Source organism: Somniosus microcephalus, unplaced genomic scaffold (genome assembly GCF_052327205.1).
Source record: "Somniosus microcephalus isolate GS21.2 unplaced genomic scaffold, FLI_Smic_1.0 unresolved_chr1, whole genome shotgun sequence".
NCBI classification, from domain to species: domain Eukaryota; kingdom Metazoa; phylum Chordata; class Chondrichthyes; order Squaliformes; family Somniosidae; genus Somniosus; species Somniosus microcephalus.
In genome coordinates, this window is record NW_028225179.1 from 118382607 (window position 1) to 118405560 (window position 22954).

At 48.9% G+C, this 22954-nt stretch overlaps 1 protein-coding gene across 4 annotated transcripts in view; it reads right to left on the reverse strand.

Moving 5' to 3' along the window:
* The window catches only part of LOC147095740 (ras/Rap GTPase-activating protein SynGAP-like), a 756836-nt gene that overhangs the window by 86106 nt on the left and 647776 nt on the right, over positions 1–22954 (reverse strand). For 2 of the 4 annotated variants that reach the window (XR_015074821.1, XR_015074822.1), the window contains 2 exons: positions 19572–19773; positions 6969–7113 (listed from right to left, as the gene is read on the reverse strand). Coding sequence is in view for 2 of the 4 variants with exons in the window: in XM_085974793.1 (XP_085830919.1) it covers positions 6969–7113; positions 19629–19773 (290 nt within the window). In the remaining 2 variants the exon portion in view is untranslated. The remainder of the gene's footprint in view (positions 1–6968; positions 7114–19571; positions 19774–22954) is intronic. The other 2 variants (XM_085974793.1, XM_085974794.1) reach the window with 1 other exon arrangement.

Sequence of the window (22954 nt, forward strand, 5' to 3'; positions counted from 1 at the left end):
GCAGGTGCGGCGAGTTGCTGATTGAAGGCAGACACGCTGGCGCCGGTCAGCTCTTAAAGGGGAGGGTCGATTTGTTTGGCTGCCACGCCCTGCACACTGCAGCCCTGAAGCAAGGCCTGACCATTGCTGGTTCAACAGTTCAATGCCCAGGACAATAGAGAAGGCTAGGGAGCGAGCGGAGCGCTTTAGCGAGGGAGCCCTGAGGCTACTGGTTGGTGCAGTGGAGTGCAGGCGACCTGTCCCCTTCCCTGACAGTGGGAGGAGGCCGCTTCCCAGCGAGTACCGAAAAGCCTGGAGGAAGGTGGCAAACAGGGTGACCACCAACAGCATGGTTGCCAGGACTCCAGTTCAATGCAGAAAAAAGTTCAACGACCTCACTCGGGTTGTCAGGGTGAGTACCCTTTCCACTATCCTCTTCATCCCTGCATGTGCACCTAAGTTTCTGGCCAAAGGGACCTGAAAGCCCCAATGCCCAGCCCTCATCCAAGAGCTATGGGACTCTCATGAAAACCACTTGCACATTCAGCACTTTACACACTGTCAGGGCTATTCCACCATGGGAGGCAGTGCAGGCAAGATGAGGGCTTGACACTATCAGGGCTATTCCACCATGGGAGGCAGTGCAGGCAAGATCAGGGCTTGACACTGTACTTAGAGGCCGTCCTTTCTCTTGCAGGGCAAGCTGGCCCACAATCGCAGGCAGCAGCTACGGACCGGGGGAGGCCATCCAGACCTGAAAGAGCTCAGCGACCTGGAGCAGCGTGTAGAGCGCATTATGGCAGGCCGGCTGACTGGCCCCGTCGCCAGTGGAGATGCCGACCCTGTTCTGAACAGCAATGGTAAGGTCATCACCTTTTTGACCTCTCTCTTTCCACTTGTGCCTCACACCAGCATCCTTTGCCACTATCGAACCAATGCAGTGCATAGCAGCACTCATGCCTCCCTCGCTGCCGCCCTGTCCTCACACTAAAGCAACTCTTGTGCCTCCCTGCTTTCAGATGCTGATTCGCCAGGTGAGGAGGCGGCCCCTCAAGCTGCCACTGTCAGTGATTCTGAATTCGAGGAGGAGGAAGAGGAAGCCGGCCCATCAGTGCCACCCTCAGCCGAGGCAGCCCATGGCCATGATGGGGACACGTCTTCCCTGGAGGGGAGCAGGGGGGAAGGGTCTGAGGAGAGTGAAGCTCCGGGGCCCAGCGGGCTGCAGCAACGCGGGAGGGGTGGGGAAGCTCGGCGGCCTTCTCCCCGGAGGGTGAGTGTGGCCTCCAGTCCTGCTACGGTGAGCACAGAGGAGGTGCGGCTCCTTGGTGAAATGGGCGCCCAGGCTGAGCGCAGGCACACTGAGCTCATGGCTGCAGTGGCAAGGATGCCTGACTCCATAAAGTCACTGGCAAGGAGTGTTCAGGAATTCGGGGCAGCACAGGCCAGGAGTCTGCAGGAATTCGGGGCAGCACAGGCCAGGAGTCTGCAGGAATTCGGGGCAGCACAGGCCAGGAGTCTGCAGGAATTCGGGGCAGCACAGGCCAGGAGTCTGCAGGAATTCAGTGCAGCACAGGCCAGGAGTCTGCAGGAATTCACGGCAGCACAGGCTAGGAGTCAGCAGGACTTCGCTGCATCACAGGCGGCTTCCAGCCAAGTGCTCAGTCGTGCCGTGCATTCACTGGCTGGTCTGATGCAGACACAGATCAGGGCCACACGGGCACTAACTGCTGCCACCCTCGCTGGATCGGCCAGGCATCGCCGGGGCCCTCGCCGCGCCGCAGCAGCCCAGCAGTCTGTGCTTCAGCACATTGCTGCGCATGCTGCAGTGCTGGCCTGTGCGAGTGCCAGTGTATCAGCCGACCAGGGAGTGCCTGTGCTCTGTCAGGTTGGCAGCATTCCTGCTGCCAACACTGTCACTCCTCCACTGCAGCTGCCACCACCCGTAGGACAGACTGCTGCCACCCAAGCAGAGTTGGAGCAGTCAGCAGCTGGGCCCTCCAGGCCCAGAGCTGGTCCAGGCCGTCCCCCAAGGGCATCTGCCATCTCACCATCTGACCCTCAGCAGCCTTCCCCCAGCCTTGCTGCAACCACTGGGGTCCCATTGAGGAGGAGCTGCAGGGCGGGAAGGGGCTACTCGCGGAAGCGAGGCGGATCACCCTCGCAGGGGAAAAAGTAGGTGGTGTGGCCAAATGTTGTGTTTATATATGAAGGCCGAGACTGTTGTGTTTGTTTTTTATATGAGGGCCAGGAATGTTGTGTTTGTTTTTTATATGAGGGCCGGGAATGTTGTGTTTGTTTTTTATATGAAGGCCGAGGATCATGGTCATTTTTGTTTAACTTTTTTTCATTTTCTGAAGGTTGTGAGAGCCAGTTATGTCTCTGACTGTTTTTTGGGGGGTTTATCTGAATTAATTTGTCATGCGGGAAGGGCACAGAGTTTGCACAATAAAACATTTTCTTTATTCAGATTGTCCATGTTTGCACTTTGAACTATTTGTTGCCTTGACCGGCTGAGGGTTTGCGGAGCGGTTCCATTCATGTTCTTTCATTGGCACAAGCCATTCCCTGAGAGGGGGCCTAGAACCGAGTTGCAATAAGCCGCCGACGGACGGCCCTTGCACTTTGTGCCTCCCTGCCGTCTTGGTGCTCCTCCTCCGGTGGTCCTCCAATGTCTGCTGGCAGTGGCTGAGTCCTGAGGATAGCCAGGTTGTGCAGCATGCAGCACACTACAACGAAATGGGAGACTCGCTCAGGCGAGTACTGTAGGGCTCCTCCGGAACTGTCCAGACAGCGGAACCGTTGCTTGTGCCGTGTGCTCAATGATGTTCCTGGTAGCTTGATGGCTGTCATTGTATCGCTCTTCAGCAGGGGTGCTGGGCACACGGAGTGGGGTCATCAGCCAGGTGCACAAAGGATAGCCCTTGTCCCCGAGAAGCCATCCTCGTGGGTGAGCCTGGGCTTCGAAAATGTCTGCCACAGAAGTCTGGCGCAGGATGAAGGCATCGTGGCTGCTGCCTGGAAAGCGGGCATTGACAGCTAGTATGAGCTGCCTGTGGTCACACACCAACTGGATGTTGAGCGAATGGTAGCTCTTCCCGTTGCGGTAATCCTCGGCATTCTGTAGAGGTGCCCGCAAAGCCACATGCGTGCAGTCAATGGCACCCTGGACCATGGGGAAGCCCGCTATTCTTCCAAATCCCATTGCACGCTCTTGCTGCTTGTTCAGGGTCATGGGGAAGGAGATGTACTGACGTCTCCTTCTGAAAAGGGCATTGGTCACCTGGCGGATGCAGCAATGTACCGCGAACTGGGAGATGTTGGCAATGTCCCCAGTAGCGGATTGGAAGGAGCCGGTGGCATAGAAGTTGACAGCCACCATCACCTTCACTGCCACCGACAGAGACGTCCTGCTCCTCAGCTGTGGCTGCAGATCTCTGTGAAGCAGGTGGCAGATCTCAGTGACCACCTCCCTTCTGTATCGCAGCCTCCGAACACACTGCTCCTCAGACATGTTCAGATATGAGAACTGCTGGCGGTATACCCTGGGTGGGTAAGGCCTCCTGTGCCGACGCCTGTTGGCCCTTCTCCGTTTGGACATGATTGGCACTCTCTCACGGCGTCTCTGAGCCCTTTGAATGCAATGCAGAAAGCCAACGTTTCCGCCCATTGCAGCCCCCATTATATGTGGCGACTCTAGGCTATGGCACTGAAAGTTAAATCCAAGTGCAAGGCTCTGGCCTGAAGCCAGAAGTACCTGTGCGAGCGCTGAGTCAAAGCAGAAAGCTCTCTCCCTTTGTCTCTCTCCAAATATCTGTCTCACACACAGAAGGATTGGCACAAAATGGCTGCCACTTATAATGCAGGAGGAGTCCCCTTTAAATAGTGTCCCCCGCAGCGACTGGGAACCGTTCCCCTCTACCAGTCGCTGGGGGCGCCAGGCGCACAGAAGGGGGGCGCCACTGAAGTTCCGGATCGGGGCGCACCAAGGGCGTTGCACCATGAAATGACGTCAGGATCTGCGTGCGCATCTGAGCGGGTGCTACGGTTTTGCGCCGCCGCTAAATCTTGACTGAAGTTCGCGAGAGGCGCAGATTGCACCGCGCCCGGGCGCTAGCCGCTTAGTGCCCCACTTCTCCTCCTAAGGTGCTAGCGGCTGGCGCTAACAACTGAATTTCTAGGCCATAGAAACATAGAAGATAGGGGCAGGAGTAGGCCATTCGGCCCCTCGAGCCTGCTCCGCCATTCAATGAGATCATGGCTGATCATCTAAATTCAGTACCCCGTTCCTGCCTTCTCTCCATATCCCTTGATCCCTTTAGCCTTAAGAAATATATCCAACTCCTTCTAGAATATATTTAATGAATTGGCCTCTACTGCCTTCTGTGGTAGAGAATTCCACAGGTTCACCACTCTCTGGGTGAAGAAATTCCTCATCTCTGTCCCAAATGGCTTATCTTATCCTTATCCTTAGGCTGTGACCCCTGGTTCTGGACTCCCCGACCATCGGGAACATCCTTCCTGCATCTAGTCTGTCTAGTCCTGTTAGAATTTTATAAGTTTCAATGAGATCCCCTCTCATTCTTCTAAACTCCAGCGAGTGTAAGCCCAATCGACCCAATCTCTCCTCATACGTCATTCCTGCCATCCCAGGTATCAGCCTGGTGAATCTTCGCTGCACTCCCTCCATGGCAAGAACATCCTTCCTCAGATAAGGCGACCAAAACTGCACACAATACTCAAGGTGCGGTCTCAGCAAGGCCCTGTACAACTGCAGCAAGACATCCTTGTTCCTGTACTCAAACCCTCTCGCCACGAAGGCCAACATACCATTTGCCTTCTTAACCGCCTGCTGCACCTGCATGCTTACTTTCAGTGACCGGTGCACAAGGACACCCAGGTCTCATTGCACTTCCCCTTCTCCCAATCTATTGCCATTCAGATAATAATCTGCCTTCCTGTTTTTGACACCAAAGTGGATAACCTCGCACTTATCCACGTTATATTGCATCTGTCATGCTTCTGCCCAATCACCCAACCTGTCCAAATCATCCTGGAGTTTCTCGGCATCCTCCTCACAGCACACATGCCCACCCAGCTTTGTGTCATCTGCAAACTTGGAGATATTACATCTAGTTCCCTCGTCTAGATCATTAATATATATTGTGAATAGCTGGGGTCCTAGGACCGATCCCTGCGGTACCCCACTAGTCACTGCCTGCCACTCGGAAAAAGACCCGTTTATTCCAACTCTTTGCTTTCTGCCTGCCAACCAGTTCTCTATCCAAGTCAACACCTTGCCCCAATCCCATGTGCCTTAACTTTGCACGCTAATCTCTTATGCGGGACCTTATCAAAAGCCTTTTGAAAGTCCAAGTACAGGAAACTTTCTGATATCCGGCACTGACGGGACCGAGCTGGTGCCGTAACATCAAAAGTGCCGAACGTACCAGAGTTAATGTTTAAACATACGGAACTGAGAAGCTCCGTGTGAATCAACAAACCCTGTTGCTTAGCAACAGCTTCAAAACAGTCGGCTGCAGCTGCAAGCGTCTGTAGCTGAAGCTGTTGCTATAGCTACAGACCTTGCAGTGCTTGACTGGGGAAAAAAAAGCAACCGGAACTAAAAAAACATATAGAAAACAGCTCGTGATTTTTGCCGTTAGATCGAGTATTCCGGGCATATAACCTCCGGATAAACCAAAGTTTCCTGTACACCACATCCACTGGTTCTCCCTTATCTATTTTACCAGTTACATCCTCAAAAAATTCCAGTAGATTAGTCAAGCACAATTTACCTTTTCTAAATCCATGTTGACTTTGTCCGATCCTGTCACTGTTTTCCAAGTGCTCTGCTATTACATCTTTTATAATGGACTCTAGCATTTTCCCCACTACCGATGTCAGGCTCACCAGTCTGTAATTCCCCGTCTTCTCTCTACCACCTTTTTTGAACAGTGGGGTACCATTAGCTACCCTCCAATCCATGGGTACTGTTCCAGAGTCTATTGAATGTTGGAAGATGACCAGCAATGCATCTACTATTTCTAGGGCCACTTCCTTAAGTACCTTAAACACATCTATGCTAGTTGCCTCAACTACTCCTTGTGGTAGCGAGTTCCACATCCTAACCATTCTCTGGGCAAAGAAGTTTCTCCTGAATTTCTTATTGGATTTATTAGTGACTATCTTGTACTCATATGCCCTAGTTTTGGACTCCCCACAAGTGGAAACAACTTCTCTACCTCTACTCTATGGAACTCCTTCATAATTTTAAAGATCTCTATCAGGCCACACCTCAGCCTTCTCTTTTCTAGAGAAAAGAGCCCCAGCCTGTTCAGTCTTTCCTGATAGTTAGAACCTCTCAGTTCTGGTATCATCCTTGTAAATCTGGTGTTAGGATTCAGACACCGTTTATACAAAGAGCCCAATTTTGGTTTCCACTGAAGTCAGTTTCAACTCGGGCAGCAAGTTGAAAATCTACCCCCAGTATGTCACCGCACAACCCAATCCTCCGATGAGGGATTGTTTCACCTCACCCCCTCCACCCCTTGTCTGGATAGATGCTCGAATCACTTGGCCCTCAACAGAGAGGGAGCTGGCCTCTCCCTGGATTTGAATCGTGCTCCAAGAATCAGTGGACAGTTCCCTCAACTACTGTACTACCCAGTCTCTTAGATGATGGAATAGTTCACCCTTTCTGTCCAAGCTGGATTTGAAGCAAGGTACCAGAAGTTAAAGGAAACAATGAACCTCATCAGAGAAGGGTCATCCCCTCTCCTTGGGTTGGATTGGAACCCTGGTCCCAATGGGAATATATTCCAACAAAGCATGCTAGATAATGTTTATTGGAAGTAAGAGATCTCTGTTTTCCTCTGTCAGGTTGGATTTAAGGCCCCACAACTGTCTGGACAGTGCTCTCGTCTTCAGTCCCTGGCACCAATGATTGATTTCTACTGGTTATTCATCTGTCACGTTACACCAGCACTGACCAATGGGAGTTGACGATCTTGCAAAGTGCCAGCTCGCAGCACATCCTCAGGTTGGCCTGGTGATCAGCCAAAGTGGAAAAGGTGCACTTGGCTGGGTCTACCTCGCAGTTCTCTTCAGATTCGTAAAGTGCTCGGATAAACTCCCCTGTGAAAAAGAGTTACTTTTGGTTATTATTTACTCCATGACAGTCGTCATATCACCCACACATCATCTCATTACATTCCATCTCAAAACATGCCTTCCCATCACACACTATCCAAAGTCCCATCACACAAAATCCAACATCCCAGCACACACCATTCAAAGTCACATCACCCAAGATCCAACATCCCAGCAGACACCATTCAAAGTCCCATCACACAAGATCCAACATCCCAGCATACACCATTCAAAGTCCCATCACAAGATCCAACATCCCGTCACACACCGTCCAACATCCCGTCACATAAGGACAAGAAATAGGAGCAGGAGGAGGCCATTCGGCCCCTCGAGCCTGCTCCGCCATTCAATAAGATCATGGCTGATCTACCTCAACTCCACTTTCCTGTACTATCCCCATATCCCTTGATTCCCTTAATAATCAAAAGTCTTATCGATCTCTGCCTTGAATATACTCAACGACTAAGCATTCACAGCCCTCTGGGGTAGAGAATTCCAAAGATTCACCACCCTCTGAGTGAGAAATGTCTCCTCATCTCAGTCCTAAATGGCCGACCCCTTATTCTGACACTGTGACCCCTGGTTCTAGACTCCCCAGCCAGGGGAAACATCCTCCCAGCATCTACCCTGTCAAGCCCTGTAAGAATTTTGTATGTTTCAATGAGATCACCTCTCGTTCTTCTAAACTCTAGAGAATATAGGCCTAGTCTACTCAATCTGTCCTCATAGGACAATCCCCCCATCCCAGGAACCAGTCTGGTGAACCTTCGTTGCACTCCCTCTATGGCAAGTGTATCCTTCCTTAGGTAAGGAGACCAAAACTGTACACAATACTCCAGGTGTGGTCTCACCAAGGCCCTATATAATTGCAGTAAGACATCTTTACTCTTTTACTCAAATCCTCTTGAAATAAAGACCAACATACCATTTGCTTTCCTAATTGCTTGCTGCATCTGCATGTTAACTTTCAATGATTCGTGTACAAGGACACCCAGGTCCCTCTGAACACCAACATTTCCCAATCTCTCACCATTTAAAAAATACTCTGCTTTTCTATTTTTCCTACCAAAATGGATAACTTCACATTTCTCCACATTATATTCCATTTGCCATGTTCTTGCCCACTCACTTAGCCTGTCTATATCCCCTTGAAGCCTCTTTGCATCCTCCTCACAACTTACATTCCCACTTAGCTTTGTATCATCAGCAAACTTGGATATATTACATTTGGTCCCCTCATCCAAATCATTGATGTAGATTGTGAATAGCTGAGGCCCAAGCACTGATCCTTGTGGTACCCCACTAGTTATAGCCTGCCAACCCGAAAATGACCCGTTTATTCCTACTCTCTGTTTTCTGTCCGTTAACCAATCCTCAATCCGTGCTGGTATATTACCCCCAATCCCATGAGCCCTAATTTTGTTTAATAACCTCTTGTGTGGCACCTTATCGAATGCCTGCTGAAAATCCAAATACACCACATCCACTTGTTCCACCTTATCCATCCTGCTAGTTACACCCGCCGACGTCCCATCACACACCCTCCGACGTCCCATCACAGGCAACCCCGAATACTCAATCACCTGCAGCCCAAACACTTGTACCCCAGGCACCCCATCAATCACACCCTTATTAACCAGTCACTCCTAAAACCCCGATTACTTGCATCCTTAGCATCCCATCACTCATTCCCCAAAACACTGTCAACTCACACTACCCAAAAGCTCCATCACATGCACACCCAAATAACATCACATACATGTCAAAACACCCAGACACACAAACCCCAAACACCCCACCACACCACCCCTCAAGCACTCTGTCATTCAATTCCCCAAACACATATCACATGTATGGTCAAACATGCCATCACAAGCACCCCCAAACACCATGCCACAACCCATCCGATTAGGAATGGGGCTGAGTGTTAGGAGGATAAGTGCAGATAGTGATGACTGATTGCTATGCTGACCATGAGCTACTGCAACCATGGAATGTCCTAGCAAGGAAGGAAACCAGTCAAAGATGTAGAGTGCAACTCTTAAGGTTTACTTGATTTACCTTTGGGAACAAGAGAGAAACATTGTCAGTCTTTTCCTCAGAGGAAAAGAAATGAGTAGGGTTGAATCCATGACAGAGCTGAGAGCACATGGTCTGTGGAGAGTACAGGCTTGCTATATTAAAGGGCTAGTTATTTAGTTCTCAAACTTTTCTTAATGCTGTCTCTTGTGTCATTATAAAACACTCCCAGGTCAGGTACAGGACAGGTTAGATACTGAGTAAATCTCCTTCTGCGCTGTCTCATCAAACACTTCCAGATGAGGTACAGGACAGGATAGAGACAGTGTAAAGGTCTCTTTGCACTATCGCATCAATGCATCATAATTCCAACTGACTCCACCAATTCTCCTATTTCTAGTTCTTATACTAGCCAAAGGAGGTGCCAGATCCCCATTAAACAATAAAAAGTTCAAGGGGCCACGATTGCTTGAGCCTTGGTCCACTGTCGGAAGTGCGGCAGGGCTGGACTTCAGCCCCCCCAGTGTTTTCACATCGCTGCAAATCAGGTGGATGTGTGCATTAGCATAAAAGGGGCAGGGGAGAGGATGGGGTCCAGGAAAACGAGCTGTGCACCAAATAGGTTGGCCGTTTAGGCCAAAGAGCTCAATTTTTAAAAAAAATATAGAAATATAGAAGATAGGAGCAGGAGTAGGCCATTCGGCCCCTCGAGCCTGCTCCGCCATTCAATGCGATCATGGCTGATCATCCAAATTCAGTACCCGGTCCCTGCTTTCTCCCCATACCCCTTGATCCCTTTAGCCTTAAGAAATATATCCAACTCCTTCTTGAATATATTTAATGTATTGGCCTCTACTGCCTTCTGTGGTGGAGAATTCCACAGGTTCACCACTCTCTGGGTGAAGAAATTCCTCCTCATTTCTGTCCTAAATGGCCTACCCCTTATCCTTAGACTGTGACCCCTGGTTCTGGACTCCCCGACCATCGGGAACATCCTTCCTGCATCTAGTCTGTCCAGTCCTGTCAGAATTTTATAAGTTTCAATGAGATCCCCTCATTCTTCTAAACTCCGGCGAGTACAAGCCCAATCGACCCAATCTCTCCTCATATGTCATTCCTGCCATCCCAGGTATCAGCCTGGTGAATCTTCGCTGAACTCCTTCCATGGAAAGAACATCCTTCCTCAGATAAGGCGACCAAAAGTGCACACAATACTCAAGATGTGGTCTCACCAAGGCCCTGTACAACTGCAGCAAGACATCCTTGTTCCTGTACTCAAACCCTCTCGCTACGAAGGCCAACATACCATTTGCCTTCTTAACCGCCTGCTGCACCTGCATGCTTACCTTTAGCGACTGATGCACAAGGACACCCAGGTCTCGTTGCACTTCCCCTTCTCCCAATCTATTGCCATTCAGATAATAATCTGCCTTCCTGTTTTTGCCACCAAAATGGATAACCTCGCATTTATCCACATTATATTGCATCTGCCATGCTTTTACCCAATCAGCCAACCTGTCCAAATCAGACTGGAGTTTCTCGGCATCCTCCTCACAGCACACACGCCCACCCAGCTTTGTGTCGTCTGCAAATTTGAAGATATTACATCTAGTTCCCTTGTCTAGATCATTAATATATATTGTGAATAGCTGGGGCCCAAGGACCGATCCCTGCGGTACCCCACTAGTCACTGCTTGCCACTCTGAAAAAGACCCGTTTATTCCAACTCTTTGCTTCCTGTCTGCCAACCAGTTCTCTATCCAAGTCAATACCTTGCCCCCAATCCCATGTGCCTTAACTTTACACGCTAATCTCTTATGTGGGACCTTATCAAAAGCCTTCTGAAAGTCCAAATACACCACATCCACTGGTTCTCCCTTATCTATTTTACCAGTTACATCCTCAGTAGGTTAGTCAAGCACGATTTACCTTTTGTAAATCCATGTTGACTTTGTCCGATCCTGTCACTGTTTTCCAAGTGCTCTGCTATTACATCTTTTATAATGGACTCTAGCATTTTCCCCACTACCGATGTCAGGCTTACCGGTCTGTAATTCCCTGTTTTCTCTCTACCACCTTTTTTGAATAGTGGGGTAACATTAGCTACCCTCCAATCCATGGGTACTGTTCCAGATTCCATTGAATGCTGGAAGATGATCCGCAAAGCATCAACAATTTCTAGGGCCCTTCTTTAAGTACCCTAGGATGTAGATTATCAGGCCCTGGGGATTTATCGGCCTTCAATCCCATCAATTTCCCTAACACCATTTCCCTACAAATGGCAGCGATTTCTTTGCAGCTGCATGAGGAAGCTGGCATGAGGTTCTTCGCCTTCGTGTCGGTACTGTAAATACGCCTGCTTAGTGCTTAGCACCCGCAGGAACGGCAAAACTGGAAGGATTTCTGGCGGGGGGAGTTGTCTCACCAGCCCCGCCTCTTTGAATGATGTTGTGACAGAAGGGGAGGGGCCTGGTGCAAGGAGAGTCTGCCCTCCCCCCGATGAGATTTCATAACTTCGAGAAAAGTAACATAGGAACAGGAGGCCATTCAGTCCCTCGAGCCTGTTCCGCCGTTCAATTAGATCGCAGCTGATCTGTATCTTAACTCCATCTACCTGCCTTGGTTCCGAAACCTTTAATACCCTTACCCAGCAGAAATCTATCAATGCTTCCTGATTTCACTCCTGAATGGCCTAGCTCTAATGTTAAGATGATACCCTCTTGCACTGATGGTCTTTGGTGTAACCTGCGTTCGACAGTTTAATGGACCGGTGGTATCCTGGGTTGCCCTTGGTGGGGTGGAGGGCTGTGTATGGACCTTAAAGTTGTTGCAGGTTTGCCCACGGTTGGTTGCCTCACTCAGCAGATTGAAGAGGTGGGGAGGGGGATAGAGCAGATCAGGGTGGTCCAATGGGCCATATCTGGCCCGGGCATGCTGGTAATCCAGCCCACAACGCCCAGGAACTCAGTTCTATTTGCACTTGTATTTCTTACTCGTTGATTTGTCCTGTATTGAATTTGACAGGGCCAGAAGGTTTTGGGAAAGGGCTGTTCCTAGCGCTGTTGCTTCATTGATGGTGAAATCCTAAATCAGAACACCAAGATTGGGTTAGTATGTGCAGCTTGAGATACATGAAAAGTAATGGGAACATGGATTTAAACTGGATACGTGTCTTCACAGTACATTGCTGAGCAGAACCAAAAAGACAACAAGCTTCTACATTCCTGAGGTACACGGTCTGTGGAGGGAAATTCATTTTTGAGAGGCTGAATGGCCTTTTCAAGAAAAACAAAAAAAAAATGGCCACACAACTCTGGCTATGAGAATTATTTGAAGAATTTTTTTTTTAAATTCTAAAAGTCAGAAGATAGAAAAAGGGATCAAGAAGCAAAACTCAACATTGCCCCGCTCTTGCGAGAGGATCTTTAGAAATTAACCAAAAAAAACTACAGAGGCAAGCTGTTAAATAGCAGGAAAAGAAACACCAGGGCACCTAAAACAGCACCTCCGGGAGTAATGGACTGCCAAGTTAACAAAACCCTTAACCGTTTCTTGTTCCATATTTTCTTTTGCTTAAATGATAAGCAGACTCGTCACAGCAATTTGCCTCTCTGTTTACAAAATGGCGGACGGGTCATTTTACCGTTAGAATTTCAAAGTGACCTAAAAACAGGACTTGCTGATAATTTTGCCAAGTCCATGAACATCCTTTTAGAGTTCGGTTGTTCCACAATTAAAAAAAAAAAATGGCTTCCCGACATCCAATACGTCGGCAGTGGGTTCCACCGTCAACATTGCCTTGTCCAACGCTCAAATGTGCCGACGGATGATGCACGCGTACCTTGTGGGAGTTGTTGCGAGGCACAAGGGCATCACCTGAAAGGCACGCAGATGCATACGAGCATGCACACCAACAATAAGATACACACACACATACATACATACACACACAGGCCGTCCCATCGCATAATCCCAGACAAACCACTACAGGAGATATTGAGACCAACACATTCGCTACATGATCATGAGAGCAGAGCAGTTTTGGTAGCGTTTCCAACCGAGAATGGTAAGGAATTCTACTTCTCATTCAATTGGCAATGGGGGAGGGGAAACAAGAGACGAAACTGCCCAGCCAAAACACAGAATTGCTTTTCATCTCCAGTTTTTTCTCTTCCTCTTCCGTTTGAGGTGCTAACCCCTTAGCCGCAAATGTAGGAAACGCGGCAGCCAATTTGCGCACAGGAAGGTCCCACAAATAGCAGTGCGATAATGATCGGTTACTCTGAATTTTTATTGATGTTGGTTGAGGGATAAATATTGGCCAGGACACCAGGGAGAAAATAGTGGTCGTGAGATCTTATACGTCCACCTGAGCGGGCAGACGGGGCCCCAGTTTAATGTCTCATCCATAAGACGGCACCTCTGACAAAGCAGTACTCCCTCAGTACTGGGCTAGGAGTGTCAGCCCGGATTTTGTGCTCAATTCTCTTGAGTGGGACTTGAACCCACGACCTTCTGACTGAGAGGCGAGAGTGCTACCCACTGAGCCACAGCTGACACCATGCACTGAGGGCAAATGCAGCACACCTGCTGCGACACTGGTTGAGATTGAAGAATTCAGCATAGACATGAGAATCAAACTGGGGCCTTCCAGGTCCAGTATTGTATCAGCATGTCGGGTAGTGGATTTCCCCAACTGACTGGCCGTGGGGGCTCGACAGTACTGCCACACTCTATTTTGCGTTGGGGAGGAGGGTTTTTATGGCTCCTTGTTGCAGAATTACTGGGATCACCGATTGCCCAGACTGGAGACAAGGCACGCAACTGTCTTCAATAAATCTTCCCCCTTCTCCTCTGAGATGGGACAAGTAACAGGGTTAGAAGATCCCCTCAGGCAAAGCAACGTGGGTGGGGTAAAGCGTCATGCATGGCGGGGGAGAAAGAAAACATCTAAATGTAGGCTGTGCTTACGGTCAACTTTACAAAGTGACTTGTGTATCATAGTATCTTACAGCACAGAAGGAGGCCATTCAGCCCATCATGCCTGTGCTGACTCTTTGAAAGAGCTGTGTGCGCCCAAATAGGAAAATAATTTGTGACCCCAGGAGACTTGCAAAGGCCAAGAGGATTAAACTTCATACGTTATGAGATCTGGGACAGATCATTTGGAGGGAGGAGAGGCAGGAGATTAAGTTGGACCCATGCAGTGAACCAAAATGTTGCAATACTCATTTTGTGTCAGTTGAGGGAGCTCGATTCGCCTTTTCACCCAGAGCAAGAGAGCACGGGAAGCGTTTCAAGGCAATTAACTATTGGGGAGATGGCAACTGGTTGGACACGAACAACAGCCCTTCAAACTGCTCTGGTCTCGTGAACGTGCTACCATTCAGCACAAGCCATCATCACAAGACAAAATATTAACAATCCTAAACAATCCTTATGAGAAATGGAAACTGATTAACCCTTTGAGGCCTTCCAATGTCCTGCAGCCAGATCTAGGCGAGAGAAATGGGAACGTGCCAAAGCATAGACAGGAGAATGTTAGCCATATCGTGACAGGGCCTTGGGATCTGGTGCACAGATCGTATAATTGGTGGCACAGTTAGGAAGAGACACTGAATTCCACACTGAACACAAGCAGCCATTTTGAGTTCTGTTTAAGGTTGCCAACTCTGGCTTGACTTATTCCTGGAGGGTTTCATCACATGACCTGCCACTCCCTGCTCCTGCCATTGGTCATCTGACATATCCATTATCACGACGCACGGCCAATTAGAAAGCGAACAGACTCTTCATTACCTGATTGGATGATTCTTGACCCTCAGTCAGACAGCCTTTCCCCCCCCCCCACATCTCCAATAGTTTTATAACTAATAAATGAAAATGATCAAACAAAATAAAAAACAATTTTTTTTTAATGCCCCTCTGATTTTTCTCCCCTCGCAGCAGTGTTCAGGAGATTAATATTTCATTTCTAGAGGCTCCAGGGCGATCCTGGAGGGTTGGCAACCCCAGCTCAGTTTGATCTCTGGCAATCCACACAAAATGAAAATCTGTGGGACCCGAGGAAAGACTGACATTCATGGTTGTGTCTATTTGCAACACCAAATTTCGGATTGATTCCCAAAAACGCCGTGCAAATAATCACTGGAAATTCATTTAGGGTTTCCACAGCTCAGTGAGGGCCTCTGGTGGCAGAAGCCCAGGGAGATGAGCATGGTTTTAGCAGACCCTGTGATTGGTGCTGAGTCAAGTAAAAAGTTCCAGGTTCAATTCACCAGGCTGTACAGAGTTACCAGAACAGTGATGCCATGCTGCAACTGAACTCAGTGTTGCACTCGCTATTCAGGACCCACTGTCTCCCCCCGCTCCCCTCCCCCCAGTGGGCCTCAGACAAGAACGGGGTCAATCATGCCCATGAGGTCCACCACAGCCCAATTCGACTGACACACACTGCTCCAGCCTCATACATCAAGGTCGGCTGCGAGTGTCAGGTGGGTCACCAACCTTCCAGGATTGCCCCCAGGGTCTCCAGGATGGCCTCTAGAGTCTCCAGAAATGAAAGATTAAACCCAGGGAGAAAAATCATAGGAACATTAAAAAATGTTTTTTTTTAAAAAAAAATTCATGTAACACTTTTGTTATAAAAATATCAGACATGAGAAAAATGTCTGTTTGACCGACAGTCAACAATCATCTGATTGGTTCTGTGATGGCAGGGCATCATGAGGATGGACATGTCGGGTGATCAATGGTAAGAGTGTGGGGTGAGGGAGTTGGAAGCGGGAGGTTGTGATGAAATCTCCAGGAATATGTCCAACCAGAGTTGCCAACCGTAGGTTGAGGTGGTGCCGAGGGCTGGACCTCATCAAGGAGGCAGCACCTTCAGGAGAGGAGGGATGGAAAAAAAGGGGGATGTTTTTAACCTAACTGTCCAGGCGGGAATCCTACAGGATCGGTGGAACGTCGGTTTTACACCTCGCCCGACATTGAAAGAAAGAAAAAGACTTGCATTTATATAGCGCCTTCCACGACCACCGAACATCCCAAAGCGCTTTACAGCCAATGAAGTACTTTTTGAAGTGTAGTCACTGTTGTAATGTAGGAAAGGCGGCAGCCAATTTGTGCACAGCAAGCTCCACAAACAGAAATGTGACAATGACCGACCAGATAATTTGCTTTTGTTATGTTGGTTGACGAATAAATATTGGCTAGGACACCAGGGATAATTTCCGTGCTCTTCTTCGAAATAGTGGCTGTGGGATCTTTTACGTCCACTTGAGAGAGCAGACGGGGCCTCGGTTTAACGTCTCATCCGAAAGACGGCACCTCCAACAGTGCAGCACTCCCTCAGTACTGCACTGGGAGTGTCAGCCTAGATTTTGGTGCTCAAGTCTCTGGAGTGGGACTTGAACCCACAACCTTCTGACTCAATTACTCCCTATTGATTTCAATAGAGAGTAAAATCCGATCCAGTCAGTCTTCCCAAGGGCGGGTTAGGTTAAAATTGCTCCCCCAGGGAAACAGCAGAGAGGCAGTAACCTGATTGACTGGGCCATCACTGAGGGCTTTAAGCTTGCAAAATGCCAGCAATTTGCTTTGAAAAACACGATTGAGCCACAACCTTGCTATGCCGTCATTCACCTGACCAACTGAGCTCTCTGACGTCCCAGAGAAAGGTCTCACTTTTTTTGCTTTTCACACAGTGGCGAATTTAAATGCTGCAATGGGCGCCAGAGTACTCAAAGGGTTAATTGTTAAAAGAAACGCACACATGACATTAAAAGTGTTTTACTGAAGAGCAAGCTCTGAAATTGAACTTTTTTTCCAAGTTTTTTTTGCCCCAAAAAGAGAAGGGCGGGGGGGAATGAGAAATACCAGACATGGCCATGGGAGACCTTCTTGCATCTTCTCAAGAGACACTGCGTCTGAAGAGAATGTCTGAATGGACACCCTGGTGAATCTTCCACAGGGGTTTGAACATTCCTCCAACACTAACTCCCCTCTCCCACCACCCCTCCCCAAAAACAAAGGACAGAAGGCAACAGAAAAAAAATAACAGCACTTAAATAAAAAGATGGCAAAGGCCCCAGCCTTTACTGTGATTGCTAGTGGTCCATTGTTGGAAGCGGTCACCGTAGCGCGCCACCCTCCCCAGTGAGAGCAGAAGACAAAAGGGTCTCTCTTGCTGTCTGGGCTCAAACACCTGAGGAGGCAAAGCCAATATTTTAAATCAATACCTTGCAAGCGCGGCAGGGGGTGAGCAAGCAAAACCTCCGCCGGATCATGAGCGAGGCTTCTTGAGGTGGAGCCCCGGGACATGGACGCACGTCCGTTTAACCCTCCTCAAGGCAAGTTCTCGACCCTGGCCACATCAAGATGAGGAGGCACTGACCACTGGGCCAGCTGTTAACTCAGAGGAGAGGGGGAGGGCGGAGAGTGAATCATTCATCCACGGCCAAACTCAGTGTGGCCCCGGCACAGCAGGTCCCAAGTCCGCCCTCCCTCGCTCCCTCGAGTGGGTGTGGGGGTGCTTGGTGCTGAGGGAGTGAGAGAGAAGGGCGAGAGAGTGAGAGAGGGAGGAGGAGGAGGAGGGAGAGAGAAGAAGGACAAGAGAGAAAGTGGGAGGGGAGGGAGAAAGAAGAGCAAGATTGAGAAAGAAAGTATGTGAGAGAAAGAGGGAAGGGAGGGAAAGAGAAGGACAAGCGAGAGAGAGAGAAAGTGAGTGAGAAAGAGGGAGGGGCGGGAGAGAGAAGGACAAGCGACAGAGAAAGTGAGTGAGAAAGAGGGAGGGGAGTAAGAGAAGGAAATGAGAGCATGGGTGTGAAAAAGAGAAAGAAGTGAAAAAGGAGATAGAGTCAAAGGAAGAGCAAGAGAGTGAGAGAATGAACGAGTGAGAAATTAAGTGAGAGAGAAAGACAGAGCAGTGGAGAAAACGAAACTGGAATAGCTTTGAACCTGTCAAACAGAATACCAACAGCAAACAATATGAATAAATAATTAATAATAATTGCCCCCATTTCTTCCCTTTGCTGAAAACCAATCCTTGCCTATGCAAAGAAATGAGCTTTCCCACAGGGGTTAATGGAGGGGGTTATCCTGCCAGCCCAGCAAACCCCCAACCAACCACTTCCCCCCGCCTCCCCACCACTCCCGGATCTTCCCCCGCCATTATCTTCCAATTCCAGCGTCTCCCGCAGCTCGAGTTTGGCCACTTTCAAGTAAAGCACGTTTAAATTGTGATGGAGGTGAAATGGTTTTAGCACTGATTTCATTTTTTTTTAAATCGAAGTACAGCGGAGCCCGACTTGTAATCGGACCTTTCGACGTCAGATATCCATAGGTTAGGACTGAGGCCTGCAACGCCACTCACTTCCCGGCCATTCCCATGGAATTTCCCCCTCCCCCGGACTAGCTTTATCTCCTCTGGGTGCCCTCAAACTCCCTTGCAACTCCTTCCCCCCACCCCACCCCACCCCACCCCCTTATCTCCCACCGCCCCCCCTGCACCTTTAACCCCCTACCCCACCACCAACTGGGCAATTTAAACCTGGAAGCTTCGCTAATGATTTAGAATCAGCTGATCCAGGCCAAGGCTGAGGAACGATGCTGTAAAATGGCAGAATCAGTCCCTGGGTTAACTTATGGCGGGTGGGGGGAGGAAATCAATCTGGGCCCCCACTCCTGGTCGCTGTCCAGCACATGTGTGGTGCAGGCATTGGGACACGGCTCGGCCGCGATGCCCTCCATGGTCCAGCAACCCGTCAACACCTACCCGCTGAGGCTCATGGGTAAAGTGTGGAAGGGCGATGCTGATCGTGGACTGTGACCTGGCAGGAAGGGGGGGGAAGAGGGGGCGGGAGAAAACTTTAGCAAGAAGAAAAAAGTAAAGTGCGCATTAAAATGCAGCGGCTCTTTAATTACCCTTCACCCAGCTCAATGTCCAACACAATGGCCATGGGGAAAGAGCAGGGGGGTCAGACTCATAGGACAGCTCTTGCAAAGAGCTGGCACAGGCACGACGGGCCAAATGGCCTCCTTCTGTGCTGTAAGATTCTACAAGGGGTCAAGGGATCATCTTTCAATGGCATCTCTCCGTCCACAAATCCCCCAAGTATCTACCCTATAAACGAACAAATGAAGCCTAAGGAGCAAGGACTGGGGCAGCTAGCTGGACCTCGTCAGATGACAGCTTCTGTAACCACCCCCACTGACTCTTCCCCCCTTCCCAAAACTGCTACCAATCTAGAGGGAAGCGATCGCCATACATCGGCCCTCCCCGGCCATGCGCTCCACCCCTCCCCCAATTGCCTGTTTAGATTCCAAATTGGCGCTGCCCCTCTGTGCCAGGCTGGGTGCGATGACCGGCGGACTCCGCTGCATTTCATGGCCAGAAGTGTAACACACCAACGTCAGATACAAACCCTGTGTTAATGGAGTGTCGGTAGCAGTGAGTGTAGCGGTCACGTACACCAACCTACCAATTGCGTCCTTGAGGTATTTCTGACCAATCAACTTTAAGTACTCTTCGATCGCCTTGGTCGCCAGCGTGTTCTCGCGGAATATTAAATGCTCACGGTCGACAAAACGGTCAACCTCCGTCATCGCCATGTCGGAGAGGAAGTCCTGCCAGAGACAGAAGGGTGGTAAAGGTCAGGTCCATTTACAGGGAATCTTGCAGTACAGAAGGAGGCCATTCGGCCCATCGTGCCTGTGCCAGCTCTTTGGAAGAGCTATCCAATTAGTCCCACTCCTCCTGCTCTTTCCCCATAACCCTGTAATTTTTCTTTTAAGCAGTTAACCAATTCTCTTTTGTAAGTTACGATTGAATCTGCTTCCATCACCCTTTCAGGCATTTCAGATCATAACAACTTACTGCATAAAAAAAATCTCCTCATTGCCCCTCTGGCTTTTTGCCAATTACCTTAAATTTGTGTCCTCTGGTTACTGACCCTCCTGCTACTGGAAACAATTTCTCCCTCTCTACTCTATCAAAACCCTTCATGATTTTGAACACCTCTCTTAAATCTCCCCTTAACCTTCTCTGCTCTAAGGAGGACAATCCCAGCTTCTCGAAGTCTCTACACATAACTGAAGTCTCTGAACCCTGGTACCATTCTAATAATCTGCTCTGCACCCTCTCCGAGGCCTTGACATGCTTCCTAAAGTGTGGTGCCCAGAATTGGACACAATACTCCAGCTGGGGCCTAACCAGTGTTTTATAACCAGTTTAGCATAGCTTCCTTGCTTTTGTACTCTATTCCTCTATTAGTAAAGCCAAGGATCCCATGTGCTTTTTCAACAGTCTTCTCAACTTTTTTTTTTAAGTTTAATTTCCACAGCAACTTGACCCAGTTTGAACTGAGTAGCAGGAATAGCCAAATAGAACGCCCAGTGCAGTAAACTCCTTGTGGATGAATGACCAGCTGATTCCATATGTCTAGCATTTAAAAGAAAAAGAAAGACTTGCAATTATATAGCACCTTTCATGACCACCGGACGTCCCAAAGTACTTCACAGCCAATGAAGTACTTTTTGAAGTGTAATCACTGTTGTAATGTAGGAAATGCGGCAGTCAATTTGCGCACAGCAAGCGCCCACAAACAGTAATGTGATAGTGACCAGATAAATGTTTTTAGTGATGTTGATTGAGGGATCAATATTGGCCAGGACACTGGGGCTAACTCCTTGGCTCTTCTCCGAAATAGTGTCATAGGATCTTTTAAGAGAGGGCAGAAGGGGCTCAGTTTAACGTCTCATCCAAAAGACGGCACCTCTGACAGTGCAGCGCTCCCTCAGTGCTGCACTGTGAGTGTCAGCCTAGTTTTTTGTGCTCAAGTCTCTGGAGTGGGACTTGAACCCACAACCTTCTGACTCAAAGGTGAGGGTGCTATCCGCTGAGCCACAGCTGACATGATCTTGGAGTTGGAGGGAAATCAGCCAAAGTGTCATAAACTCATCACCGTGCTTAAACAAAATGACTGAGAAATCGATACAGGTTCATCTTTTGTTTACCAGAGATAGAAAGGAAAAGATTTGCATTTATATAGCGCCTTTCACGACCTCAGGATGTCCCAAAGCGCTTTACAACCAACGATGTACTTTTGACGTGTAGTCACTGTTGTAACGTAGGAAACACAGCAGACAATTGAACACAGCAAGATTCAACAAAAAATAATGTGATTATGACCAAATAATCTGTTTTATTTAGATGAGGGATAAATATTGGTCCCAGGACACCGGGGTGAACTCCCCTCCTCCTCTTCTAATCGTGCAATGGGATCCTTTATGTCCACCTGAGAGGGCAGAGGGGGCCGAAGACATTGGCCCAGAAATTAGGTTCGGGGGCTTGCCGCGCGTGCAAGCCCCCGATGTGCACTTACCCGGCGCGCCGACAGCTGAAGCCTGGGCCTGCTTGGAATTCCTGTCACTGGCCCGGTTCAGCTGTCGGCGCGCTGTGCTTGCCTGATCCAGCGGCGTAGTTAGTGCGATGTGCCGGCTGGGATCAGGTGAGCGCTCTGCAGCCAATTAGGGGAGGGGAAACTTCATTCACGAGTTTGATAGTAAGAACTGTCAAACTCATGAAAACTACGGGCGCCCAAAACACTACTTAAACTTTAAATAAAATTTAAAAAAACATCCCACTAATTAAATGAACTATAAATAACTTAAAAAAACTATTTTAAACAATTAATCAAATTTTTGAAAAAAATAATTTTTTAAGAAATCGGGTCTAAAAATAAACTTACCTTACTGTAAAGTCCTTAAAAACAATAAAGCTGTGGAAAAAATGTTATAATTTTAAATAATAGACCACTTACCTTAAAGAATCAAGTCCTTACGTCTCCTTTTTACATTTCTAAAAAGTTGAGGCCCTTACACACGGGCAAACCTGTCAAAAAGAAGGAAGTTCAACGCTTTGCGCGCACGCGTTGGACCTCTGAACCCCTTGGAGGAAATGCCGGTTTCCCGCGCATGCGCTGTGCATGCTGAAATCCGGCACTTCCAACGGGCCCACGCGCGAGTACACCGTCCGTACTCACACGTTGGGACCGGAATTACTGGGCCAATATCTCCGACAGTGCAGCACATCCACCACTTTAAACATTCACTCCCTTGTCCACCAGCACACCGTGGCTGCAGTGTGTATCATCTACAAGAGGCACTGCAGCAACTTGCCAAGGCTTCTTGCACAGTATCTCTGAAACCCGCGACCTCTACCGCCTAGAAGGACAAGGGCAGTAGGCGCCTGGGAACACCATCTCCAAGTTCCCTCCAAGTCACACAACATCCTGACTTGGAAATATATTGTTGTTTCTTCATTGTCGTGGATCAAAATCCTGGAACTCCCTCCCTAACAGCACTGTGGAAGTACCTTCACCACACGGACTGCAGCGGTTCAAGGCGGCGGCTCACCACCACCTTCTCAAGGGCAATTAGGGATGGGCAATAAAAACTGGCCTTGCCAACGACACCCACATCGCAGGAATGAATTTTTAAAATATTAACGGTGATATATATATAATATATGTTGTTGATGATGTGGGCATCGCTGGCAAGGCCGGCATTTATTGCCCACCCCCAATTACCACAACCGAGTAGCTTGCTAGGCCACTTCAGAGTGCGGTTAAAAGTCAACCACGTTGGCGTGGGACTGAGGCCATATATAGGCCAGACCGGGTACGGACCTCAGGTTTCCTCCCTTAAAGGACATGAGTGAACTGGTTGGGGTTTTACGGCAATCTGACAGCTTCATGGCCACTTTTACTGAGGTTAGCAGTTTACTTCCAGATTGTTTTCAAAATTG